Source organism: Strix uralensis, chromosome 19, assembly GCF_047716275.1.
Source record: "Strix uralensis isolate ZFMK-TIS-50842 chromosome 19, bStrUra1, whole genome shotgun sequence".
NCBI lineage: Eukaryota > Metazoa > Chordata > Aves > Strigiformes > Strigidae > Strix > Strix uralensis.
In genome coordinates, this window is record NC_133990.1 from 6206659 (window position 1) to 6219577 (window position 12919).

General features: G+C 44.0%; 1 protein-coding gene across 9 annotated transcripts in view; it reads left to right on the forward strand.

Moving 5' to 3' along the window:
* Positions 1–20: 20 nt before the first annotated feature.
* Positions 21–12919, forward strand: part of STX8 (syntaxin 8) — a 115658-nt gene continuing 102759 nt past the window's right edge. For 8 of the 9 annotated variants that reach the window (XM_074889533.1, XM_074889539.1, XM_074889540.1 and 5 more), the window contains exons 1-4: positions 21–84; positions 523–622; positions 4169–4263; positions 5964–6074. In XM_074889533.1, coding sequence (XP_074745634.1) covers positions 68–84; positions 523–622; positions 4169–4263; positions 5964–6074 — 323 coding nt within the window. In that variant the 5' untranslated portion in view covers positions 21–67. Of the gene's footprint in view, positions 85–522; positions 623–2821; positions 2981–4168; positions 4264–5963; positions 6075–12919 lie in introns of those variants that run through there. The other variant, XM_074889542.1, reaches the window with a different exon arrangement.

Sequence of the window (12919 nt, forward strand, 5' to 3'; positions counted from 1 at the left end):
GCCTCGGCGGGCGCCGTCGTCATGTGACCGAGCCGGAAGCGCGGGGCTCTTCCGGGCGGCGGCGGCGATGGCTCCGGATCCCTGGTGAGCGCCGGGCGCGGTTCTCCGGGCTGGGTGCGCTGCCGCTGCCCTCCCGCTCCCACCCCGGGGCTCCCGGGCCCGCCTCAGGAGCGCTCGGCCGCCCGCGGGCGCTGCGAGCCGGGCCCGAGCTCCCCCCCTGGGGCGCGGTAGCTGCGGGCTCGCCGCTGGGCCGGGGCCGGTGTCGGGGGGGGGGGCAGCGTCAGCCGGGCGGCTGCGAGCGCTTGGCGGGGAGGTTTGGGGGATACCCCTTCCCTACAGAGTGCTTTTTTCCCCCAAAAAAGCTACTTGTAGGTAAATCTAAAGAGCAGTTCTAACCGTGCCGCTGGCTCTTCCACCTGCGGTGGTGACGCGCAGGCGGTTTCCCCGCGAAGCCCGGCCGGGGGAAGGCGCAGGGCGGGGGAAGGCGCAGGGCCGGGGGCTCAGCTGCCGCCTCTCTTCCAGGCTCTCGCTGCACGGAGCCGCCTGCCAGGTCGCCCAGGAGGTCGCCGAGAAAATCCAGGAGCGTAACCGGTGCCAAAGGGCCGGGGAGAATCCAGCCAAGGTACTCACTGCAGTTTGTGAACATGGATTTTTTTTTTTTTGTTGTTAGTTAGACTTCGCTTTTAACTGTTGGAAATACTGGTTAAGTATTAAATTTACATCAGTCAGGTGTGTCTAGGAAGCTGCAAGTCCTGAATTTCCTGCCCTTCTGGCCGCAGAGGGAAGTGAGTCCTGCCTGGAAGGTGTGACAGCCCGGTGACATGGCCGGGAGTGCCGCGGGGAGGGGGTGACACTCCTGCACCCCGTTAGTGCTGGCTGTGTTAGGTCATCCTTGCTGCCAGCTGGGAATCTGCAGATTAAAAGTCACATTTAATGGCAGGAACCTGATGTTAATGGTATGTTCTTTAAGGTTTCTGTAAAGAAAACAAGAATACAGATTCTTAATTAACAGTAGGTTTGCAGTGTCATAAAAATAATCTTGGATTTAACACTAATGGATCTTTTACGCATGCAATAATGCTGGTTTTACAAAAAGAGAAAAGGAGAAGCCATGGGAGTGTTGGGCACATGCTGCTGACTGCTCAGGGCTGTCGCTGCCAGGAACAGAGCTTTCTTCAGAGATCCTGAGTCTAAGAGATGTTGAGATGCACGTCAGCTTCTGTGTACTCTTTTCCGTGTAAATATTGAATAGATATCTTTTCCACACGAAGCTGGCTTGCTTCCTTTCTGTAGATCAGATGAAATATGAATTTTGAAGCCTTTTTTCATACATTTCGAGCAAAATATAAGACCAGAGTTAAATATGAATGAGAAACAGAAGTTAGATCTTACCCAAGAATATTATGTTCTCCACCTTTTCATGTCCTGTTTAAAAAGTAAAATAAAAAGATTCTCAGGAGGCTGCTTTCTTTAGGATTAAAAGCCTCGTCCTTCCCTTGAAGAAGCGTAGGAGCCTGCTTGATCACACACCCTGGGGATCGTGCCGTTACCTTCTCCCTTGACTGCGTTAAGATGAAAATGCGTGCAAGCCCTTGAGTTAGTCTTTTATAGTAATTTGCATAATTCAAACCCAGCTGATTTATTTTGTAGATTCTGCCCTTCTTTATAGCAGGGTGACACACGATCACTGTATCTTCTTTGCCAGTCTCTTTGCCGATAGCTTTTAAAATAAAATGTCATTTTTGAAGTGTTTCCTTTAAAGAAATGTTGAAGAAAACTGTGTAGGCTTCGTACAATAATTTTTAATGAATTACTCAAATTTGGCATGAATTGAAAAGAGGTTTCAGAACGCCCAAATAAGTGGGATTTGAGAGAAATATTTTCTCTAGCTGTAGAATTGTGAGGAGTGTTTAGAGGTGGTGATTAAACTCCCTGCTTTCAAGATGATGAAGTTCTAGAAATTGTACAGATATACTCGAGCAATAGAAGACTAATAAAGATGGCTGCTTAATCCATCTGTATTTTATAGAGGACAAAGTTCTTTATTTGCATCACTGCAATCTGTGATGTGTTCCAAAAAACCCCAACAAAATGTTGTATTAGTGTTGTTTGAAGCTTTTCTTGTACTGTAACTCTCCTAGGTTGTGTTTTATGGAAACATTACACAGTTGACTTATTTCTTCATAAAATCATTTGTTCCGTGCCCTGTGTTTTCCAAGTGCAGTTTCCCTTTAATCCATTAACAGTTAAAGATGAATATTTGGCAGTGTTTGATTCTACTGTAAACAAGTTTCCAACAATGAGCGAGTTGTTTTCATAACAAATGCATGTTGAGAAATCCATGGCTGAGCAGTCATATATTCTATGACTCCTGAATGTTTTAACAGAGGAAAAAGTCTTTGTACAGTATTTGCCTGGTAGGAAGAATGTAAACAAGTTTTTATTTTTATCGTATTTTGCCATTAGCAAAAAAAAAAAAAACCCCAAACAAAACTTATTGCTTATTGCAATAAAAAATAAAAGAACTTGCTGCTTATTGCTGAGCAAAAATAGATCATAAAATTTTAAATGGAAAAAACCCCAAACCCTATAGGGAAAGATTTCAAGCCAGCACTTACCATCTATGAACTCTGCGCTATGGAGCTGATCTTAAAACTTCCATTGGTTTCTTTTTTTTTTTTTTCTTAAATGGAAGTGGAATCTTTTGTAACAACACTGCAATTTCTGGCCAGAGTAGCAGAGGGTGTCTGTATGTTAGATGACTTTCTTGGACATTCTATACCTTTATGTTACTTTGCTGTTCTGGGTCAATTAAATGCAGCATTTTTCACCTGGACATGAGTACATGTGAAATGAAAAGACCTGTTACCTGATTGCAAAGCTAGAGGATATGCAGCGGCTTGAACTTTCCTGGCAGCATTTATACCCCATCCTGGCTTTGGAAATGTTGCTGTAGCGTTCGGCTGCTTTGGGTCTGAAGGTGGGTATTGGCTGCGTTCTCTCAAGGCTGCCTCAGCGTGGTTGCATCTCCTTTCCATCGTTGTATTCAGCAGTGTTTGAGAACAAGTTGCCAATTTAAACTTCTGATGCTATCAGGATTTTTTTTGGCATCTGCTCCGTCCCTGTGCAGATATCAAGTGCAGTTTAGCTGTAGGCAGGATCCTTGCAGCACAGTGACCGTTCAGTGAGACTCTGGTGTCTGGCCGCTGCCTCTGTGTCTTCAGGAGCTCAGGAATGAGTCAAAGCAAATATTCTTCTCTGTTACTAGTTCATCACACAGAACATCTGAGGTTGCTAACCATTAAAACCCACAGCAGGGCTAATATCTTGTAAACAAGAAGCACATAAAGTCTTAATTAGGATGACTTGCATAGTTGATTGCAGTTACAATGTTTTTTTCCTAGTATGTTCTACATAACTGGAATGAAAAGAAATAACATTTAAAGAGGAAAAACCCAGAGGATAAGGTCAGCCTAACTTGGGAAGGGGTGGGGAGCGAGGAGGAGGTTTGCCACAAAACTTGGGCTTGCTTGCAGCAGGGAAGAATGTGAATGGCTTAACTATGTCTTTAGTAAGAGCAGATGCATCTGAATCTTGGGCAGGTCAGTTGTGGGAGGGTTGGGAGTCACAGGTGCTGCTGAGAAGGGAAATGAAGGAAATCTGAATTTTTGGGGGATCTTTAGTTTAAAGTCTGTAAGAATTCAGTGGAGGGAGTGTCTGAACCTGTAGCAACTTTCCCTCTAATCCTGGGAGCTGGGAAAGAAACCTGGTGGCAGAAGAAGCTGGCGCCTGTATTTGTATTAAAGATCAGAGAAAAGAACTGGAAAACTAACTGGAAACTATTAATGTGCTGAAATGTTTTGCCCATATAAAGGCATGTGTTTATAAAGATTTGAAAGAAAGCTCTCCATGTTAAACAGCATTAATGCATTAGAATTGTGTTTGCGAAACTAGTACTATTTGTCTCATTATTTTGTAAGCAGTCCAGACCAGTTAACTGTACCGTTCCCTCTGTGGCTCTGAGGCCAGCTTTCTTGGTTTAGAATGGAGTCCTGCACGCCAGTATAGCTGAAGTTAAATATGTTGTCACCTGCATGTAGTAGTATTAAATTTTATGCAAATATAACTCAGACTAAAAAAAAAAATACATCTCTCTCTTCCCCTTCAGCTCAATGTGATTATCAGATCGTCGCTGCAGAATCTCAAAGAGAAGATTGATCAGCTGAAGGATTTACTGCTTCGGGCTGTATCAACACACCAAATGTATCTGTGTAAACATCAACTCACTCTGTATTGTGGGAGACAGTGGAAAAATGCTTTAATTGCTCTGCCACGCAGTTAGGGTTTTTCCTTCATTCCGTCTTTAGAAGACTCTGTTCATGCTGCTGTTTAATGTTTTCATTGCAGCTGTAGTGCAGGAGGAGTTGGGAGCCTGGGCAGCCCTGGTGTGGTGGCCATGAAGCTGGCTTGGTTATCTTTGTGTCGCAGAGAAGCTTAACAAGATGGTCTGAATAATCTCAGGGCTGCCATCATCTTGCCTGTGCACTGTGCTGACACTGAGAGGCTGGTTTGTGAGCTAAGATCATTTGTCTAGCAGAAAACTCTCTAATTGTTATTTTCTCTTGGCTCAGTCCCTGGCTGCGGGAGTGCCAGTGATTGCAAAAAGGAAGGATGAAGCCTTGTTCAGGGTGTGGGCAGGAATGTGGCAGCCCTGACTTGGATTGACTTAAGGAGCAATGGAACTGCATCTTCAGAATGATGTCAAAAACAATTTAAAATATCCCTTAGAAAGAAATCAGAGGTTTTCTTCTTGGGGTGTTGCCCTGTGGCCTGGCTTGGATTTGCTGCTCCTTCCGAATGCTGGGATAGTCAGGCTTAAGGAGTCAGAGAAGTACATCCATCTCCCTGAAGATACCCAGCAGCAATCTGGTTTAATGAAGGGATATTTAATTTCAAGCTTACTGTAGCAGAAATCCCTTCTAAGCACAGACCCCCGCAAGTGCTGTGCTGATGGCCAGGGGTAAAACTTTCCTGCCCAGTGATCGCTTGAGAGCAGATGAATACTACTGCTGTGGCAGAAAACATACAGAAATCAGTTCAGCTGTTGCATAATCTACTCAGCAGTACTTGGAAGAGAGTAGTCCTTCAAAATGTCACTAAGTTTGATTAAAAAGAGAAAACATATGTTCTCTGTCAAAGCCGCAGCACTTCAGGGCACCTTGTTGTCCAGAGATACTGCATGAATTGTTTCTCTGCTGCACCAGTGGCTATTTGGGGTGTTCCGCTGTGGAATTGCAAATGGAAACAGATACTCAAAGTAACTTTTTGATTGTTTGCCTGTCACTTGGCTGGGAGCTGCTCACCTGCTCTGTGTTACCAGCCTCCAGTGAAATAAGATGGGAAGGACCCTGCTGATTTTAAAAGCTCTATTCTGTTTGGGCCTGCCCCGTTTATATCGTAGCAGTATAAACTGGAGCTCTTTTGAGAAGCATCATCCTTCCTGAACTTAACCCCTGCAGTACTGTTGTACATTCAGTGTTACAGAAGAGATCAGCTGTGTAGGACTTCTTAGGAGTAAATGAAAGAACAACTGTGTTGGATTTTGGAGGGTGAAATGCTATTCTTAATACTTATGCTAACTTGGCAGTAAATAGCCTTCCAGTTCTCTTTATCACTTTGAGTTGATGACCTGAAGATCACTCTGTGGTCACTGTATGAAACTTTTCTTTGAGATACATAAACTTCAGAAACACATTTATAATAACAGCAGATTTCATTCAGAAACCTGTGACCTATCCTTCTCTTACATGTTACAGACTTTTCTTGAGTTAAAATAGTGACTTTAGTTAATTTTGATGATCAGGAGGCCTGATTTATTTTAAGAACATATAACAGGTATTATTTTATATAACAAAACAGTTTTCCAGTGTTTTTGAGTTTGGTCCTTAACCAAGTATCATCAGCACACAGATGGAGGGAGACAGGAGGCAGAACTTGGTGGATGACCTTCTCACACGACAGAAACAGCTTCAGGCATCTTACAAGAATGAAGGCACAGAACCAGATGTGATAAGGTATGGCATTGTCACCTCAGTGAACACTGTGATTTGTGTTTTGAGTATGTCTGAAGATAATGTTAAATGCATCCATTGAACTAATTTACCTCTACATGTAGCAAATTGCGGTTTCATTTGCTTAGAAATCAAGTTCTTTTTTTAGTGACAGTATCATATATGTCTACAAAGCTGGGGAGGACGAGGGAATGAAGAGTTGCTTGGAAGAGGTAATAGCTAAGTGATCTAGTAGAGTCGGTCACTGAGTTGGAGTGATGGATCCCACTGTACAAGGTCTGTGTGAATTGTTGGAAGGAAAAATGTCAGGATGAGGCTTAAGCTTCAAACAGTCCCCTGTGATCATACTTTGTAGCAGTCAGCAGGGGCCTTCAAATAGAATACATTAAAATTTCCATTTTGGTGTGTCCTTCACAGCTGGGAAAAATAATTACAGTTAATAGCCTTCAAGTTGTGCTCTCCTTATGCAGTTCTCATGTCCCTTTCTAGTGGAAGGAGTTATATTTGTCATCTCTAACAGGTTCTTAGAAAGAATCCATCCCTGGTGGTCTCTGATCAGGAAGAAAGGCAGAGCCTTTTCCCGAAGTGTGAAATTCAGGCCTCTTGCCTGAGTTAATGAACTATTAGCAGTGCATAAGTTGGGTTTAGTGGGAGTCACGCAGGTGCTGTGTCCGGAACATACAAACCATATTAGGCATAGACTTGGTACATAATTATATAAAAAGATATCTTTTACTGCAGACGTTGCAGTCCTGAAACCTTGGTGTGCAGGGGAATAAAGAAGGATGGGTTGTTTCTAGTGCTTTGTTAATGGCCTTTTGAATTTTGTCCGTTTCCAGTTAGCACCAGCTTTTGCCTGTGGAATTTCTCTCGCGAGTACTTGCTCCCCTTGGCTGTACTTCAGAGTTTTTGGTAGCTTTAGTTTCTGCGTGAGCATGCCAGTGTCTTGCTGAGGAGTTCCTTGCAGCTACTTTACATCCAGGAGCTTTTATGCCTTACTAAAATACCGAGTTAAAAATGCTTGCTGAGCAGCAGAATTGAGAGATTCCTGTGGATTTGTTACACTTCTCTTTCCTTTTCCTAATTCCAGTAGCATAACCCACCCTCACTTTTCTCCTCGTTCCTCCTCTTTCCCCCTGTGTTTTCAGTGACATCCCCACTGGCTGAGAGGGTGTCCTGGGTTCATCCTGGAGCTCTGCACATGCTACAGATGGTCTAAAGGCTCTGCTAACAAGGCTCTGTCTCTTCTGCCTCTTCCATCTGTGTTGTGAAAGTTGATTTTTCTTTGAGACTCCTTTTTCTTTCCACATGTTTAAACTGCCCAATTAATTAATTGCTGGAGGAGAGAGAGGAAAAAAGGGGTAGCAATAAATGAGCCTGTTCCTAAGCTGGTAGCCAGGCTGCAGACAACAAAATGAAGCTGCCATTTCCTCCTTCGTCTGCAAGCAAAAGGGTAGCAGATCTACCACCATAGCACGTGGTATGTCAGAATTGTGTTGGAGAACAGCTTCAGAAGCATCCTCATGATTCACTGGCTGATATGGTTTGATCTCTATTAGCCCTGAGCCAACATTTATGCAAAAAATGAAAAGCCCTTCTATCAAAGAGTGTGTCTTAACCTACCTCCTGACACCATGCAGGTCACTAAATACTGCTCTGTGTGAGAGTTACCATTCTGGCTAAATTCCAGCACAGTAACTGCATTTGCTCTTCCTAATTTTTCCTTTGCAGATTCAGGTAATCGTCTGTCCTGCAAAGTGGCAAAGAAGAGGAGCGGAGCTGCAGTCTCTGAGTTTGCAGAGCTTGCTGTATTCCCATGGTCAATGAAATTACTCTTGAGTGTAGACTGTAATTGGTAAAACTTTGGTTTAAAGCCTCATTTTTGAAAAAGTGAACATACATCCTCAGAAATTTTATATAAATCACAGCTGTTGGCCCCGGGCACTTATTTTATTGGTGTGTGGGAAGCTTTAACGCAGCAGGCACAGACTTAGGCTGGCTGTGGGTCATGCAAGGGGCCGTGCTCTGCCCTGTAAGCCCTGCACAACGCTGCACGTGTGGTCTGGGTCACACGATGTGGCTGAGCAGAGCTTCCTCACCTCTGCTGACCTGTGGTGTAGTGAGATCTGCCCTGAATGGTACAACAGTGCTTCTGCGATACGGACATGTGATAGAAATACATATTTTAAAAAAAATTTTAGCTTGTTCTTCTAGGTGACAGGCATTTTCTAATACACTATATTCACTGGACCTTTTCTGTAGCACATAGTGTTGCATTTTATACGCGCACATATAAAGTTACATGTGGGAGGGAGAGTGTCAGAGCCCTCTTGAGAAAGTTTCTTACCTTTGTGCAATGTCAGTGCTCAGTCTTAGAACAGAACAAAGCTTCATATACTTTTAACTCCTCAGACATTTGAAGAAATATGTGAGCCTTTTTGCTGATGTTCTTTGAGAAACAGTCCCTTTTCAGTGCTGGGCTCTTGGAAAAGGTAGAGTTTTGAAGCTATTGTACAGTCAAAACTGGGTACCAGTGTGAGTGTTGTGTCCTACCATAACTGTTGAAAGTAAGATATTTTTTTTTCTACTTGTTTCCTTTGTGTATCTTGGAGCGAGTATGAGTTACTCAAAGTTTAACTGATGGTTTCCTGATTCATGTTTTGTGAGGGTCTGTTCAGTAACATGGTGTAGAGGTTGGTTTCTGCTCGGTTTTGTTCTCCGGTGCGGTGTTTGGTACAGCTAAAGCACGTGTTTCACTTTGTGGTTTGTTGTCTTTGCATTGACAACATCTGGTTACGCAACACGTGCTGCACATGGTAAAACTGTAGACTTTGATCAAATCCATTAATTGTTCTAGACCAGGCATTCTCCAGAGCGCAGTGCAAATCCAGTTGATGCATTGATGCTGGCTTTTACACCTACTGCTAAGTCAACTGAAACCTGTAAAATAGCAAATAACAAAATGTCTATGGGGACTGACAATATGAGAAAGCTCGTGTGTGTCACCTGTCAGAGCAGTTTATGGACTGCTCAGAACCTGAAGCGTGGCCCTGCGGCAGGGCAGCATTGACACGTGGCTGCTGTGGAGGGACAGAGGGCAGGGATTCAACCTAGAGCTGCCCTGGCGTAAAGGTGTCGAGGCAGGTGGGAGGAAGAGATCAAAATCCCATGATAATTTCAAGCTCTGTTAGAAATGATCAGGGAAACCTGTATTTTCCAGCACGAGATAACACCAGAGACAGTATTTATTTGATAGTGTTGCAAGACTTGAAGTTTTATAGTTCTCTTTTAACTTCTTTAATTAGAAGTGCCGACTATGCCAACTATTCTCTGCATGGCGAATTCACACCCCTTCCATATTCTCCCGTGTAGGTCTTGTTTTCAGTCCTGAGATGTAGCCAGGGCCTGAATCTTGTGTCAGGAAGTCAAACCATTCTCTCTTTCCTGAGCCTGGCCCGCATGTGGGTCTGTAGCTTGTCTCCCCTGCGTGCCTTACTGCTTGTAGGGGCAGAAGACAACAGCTTCTGGTAGGGTTAAGCTGCTTTTTACAACACTGGGTTTCTCTAAAACTGTTGCAGAGCTCTGGAACAGCTTTGGATTTTAGTAGGTGGTAAAGGCTACTTCAGCGTGTCTGAAGTCCTGAAAGCCAGCTTTTCCCACTGCATTAGAAAAATCAGCACATATTGTTTGATTAAGTTCTAGCAGTGACACTTTTCTCTGGTTTTGTATTGGTTTTCTGTATCTAATCCATCTCTGATGTGACAGCACGCATTTTCAGAAGTCTTTTTCTTTCCAGCAGTCATTCCTTTCATTAACCTTCTTGCACCACTGATCACATATTTATTGTCCCCATGGCCTATAACAGTGAGGGTTTCACTAGAATTAATCTTCGTTTATATTTGGTCACCATTCAGTGAGTTTTACATCCTTTGAAAACTGCTGTAAAGCTATTTCTGATTGTGAAGTACAGTGGCCTTAATGCTTTTAGTATTTATCCTAACTGACAACTTGGGCCAGAACACCGGGCAGGACGCTACATTACTTTGGTATAGCATTAGTTTACCTTCCGGCGTTGTCGGCCTTAATTAAGATGCAACTGGAATTTTCCAGGGGAAAGGCTGTGCTGTTTATGTGACTCTGCTTGAGCAGGGTCAGTAAAGTTTTCTTTAACTGGTTTTCAATAGGTAATTTCAGTATCTTTTCCCCTCTTTTTTCCTTGGAATCTGTGCAGGTTATTCTAACAGATTTTAATGGAGTAGAAATCCCCATGGTTTCACACTATTTGAAAGCGAGAAGTGAAAAAAGCAGCTAAAAACGTTGACTTTCTAGAAATCACAGTATCAAAATTTTGTGAGTCTTCAAACATTTGTGGAGTCAAAGGAGTCAAGAATATTCCTCCTCCTGCTTGACTGGGTCGTCAGTGTGTGGAACTATATGTCAGTCACCAGTGAATAAATTGTGTGTCCTTGAACATGCCTTTTTTTGGTTTCTTTGGATTTCTCAAAATTCAAAGGGGGAACAATTTTGTGGGACACAAAACACCTTAAGTAATAGCTACGCTAGATAACTTTTAGAAGAGTCCATATTTTTTTCTTTAATGTGGGTTACCATTTTTTCTGTTCAAATACTTTTCTGTCAGATGACAGGTATTTTGGTCTTAATCCAAACGGGTGTTCTGCCTAATGCCAAAATAGCCATCGAGTGCCCGACTTAATAAGCCATTAGGTGCCTAAATGCTTTTGTGAATCTGGCTCTTGTTTATGAAGGAGCAAATGCTCTTTGGAAAATAAGATTAAAAATAGTTGTTTAGATGCCTTTAAAACTGCTTCCTGATTTCCTTCCTCCCTACCAGTCACTGTTGGAAGCCCTCCTGGCTGCGGCGTTCTGAGGTGGGATGCAGTTAGCCTTGTGCTAGGAGATGTTTGCCCAAACCTACCTGGAGTTTCCTGCCCGAGGTTGTTTCTGTGCCAGGAGTGTCACTGTGTTCTGGTGGGGGTGTGCTGGGTCTGTAGAGAGAACAGATGCCAAGCCAAGACCTGCTTGGAGGCTCGTGTGCCTGTTGCTTGTGGTCAGACAGGCTTCAGCCGCCGCGCGGGGAGCAAATGTTCCAGCATGAGCTTAGTGCTGCGTCTTGTCCCGAAAGGAGCCCTCAGAATGGCACTGAGGGGGGAGTCCGTTGCCTCGGGTGTAGAGTTGAGTTTTAGGTGAAGAAGTTGATCATTTGTGAATGGGACAGATCGTCTCACAGGAGTAGATCTGTCCCTTGACCTTTTCTCTGGATGTAATTATACAAGGTGCAGCTTCTTTCTAGAAAGAATTCTTCTTTTTTCATAATTCTCATTCCCAAGGAGTGCAAGGGGACTGCAGAAGTGAGACTGTTTTGGTGAGGGCTATGTAAGCTATTTAGTATTGTGCTACATCCAGTCTTGCATAGAAAGTAGAAAGAAAATGGTAATATTTGTTAGCAAGATTAATCTCTGATGAAACTGTTTATTGTGGTGTGTATTTTGAGGGTTTGCACAGGAAAGTGAGACTGCTGTGAAATAAAATGTGAGTGTAAATGTTATAACCTTCCCTGGGGATGCTAACCAGGTGTGGGGGTACCTCATCTGTGTAGCTCCTTGCCACAACCCCACCACCCAGACACTCAGCGTTTTGAGCGGACGTGTTAGTCCGAGGTAAGTGTGCCCAGCATGTTGCTCGCTCTGTGCCGCTCCTCCGTGGGCACCTGCTGTCCTGGACGGGCCCGAGGTGGTTGGGAGCCGCTTGTTCTGTGCTGTGAGGGCAGAAGCAGCCGTGCCTGCATTGTGGACAGGAGTTAGTGGTCCTGGAGGTGCCACAAAGTGGCCGGTTCTGCCAGTCGCTGTCCGGCATCCTGCTGCCTTGTGCAATGTCCAGTCACTGAAGCCAGTGGGACCAGTTAACACCGCAGGTAAACAGTGTCAAGAGCAACACGGCGTTTCCTTGAACACGAGATGTGCTGCTTTTGGTTCTTGTGCTGGTGGAGCTGGGGAAGTCCTCTGCCAAGTGCAGGAAACGCTGCCCCTTCTGTAGGCTTTCCATCAGGAGCGGTTCTTGTGGGGAGGTCTCCACCTGGGAAGGTACCTGGAGGGGATTTGGAAGTGCTTGTGCTCGTGTGGCTTCTCCTGGGGTTTTTTTGAGGGGGGGAGACCTTTTGTTTTGTATGTTAAAATTATACTTGTTTTATTTACTAGCTTGGAGCTTCCTAAAATACACTGCTTGCCAGTGTGAGCAATTAAATCGTAAGTGAGAGAATACCCCTGCTTCTTCACCGTGGCCTTGGAGATTGACCTGTGAAGCCAAGCTGGGGTGCCCTGGGCACTTCAAAGAGCCCCACTGTATAACTGTATCGTTAAGGGAATGTTCAAGTGATCATCCAACCAATTGTCATATGACCCAGGTTTTGTTTAAAATTCGGTCTTGCTGATCAGTCTTCTAAAGCCGTAAGCCTTGATGTGTGGCCTTGGTCTAAAGTAAGTGCTGGTTGACTAATCTAAGTTACTTGGGAAGTTTTATAAGAATTATCAGTGAAACAATGCCTTCTGGAAGATAAGCCCTTCCTTGTTAAGCAGTGACATAGCTCCCTGATTTTAAAACCCATCATCTTTTATACTTGGGTGCATTGCTAAGCCTCATAATTAGTTAAATCTGCTCCTATAATCAAAAGCTATCCGCACACTCCACTGCTCTGTGACGGTTTCAAAGATTTACGTGATTAACTTGGCGGAGGCAGTGGGTGGCTAATTGGATAAGCTTTAATCTTCACACCACCAAAGCGAAACATGGTAAGATCAGAGGAAGTAGGAAGTTATGCTGTGTTGTGTGGG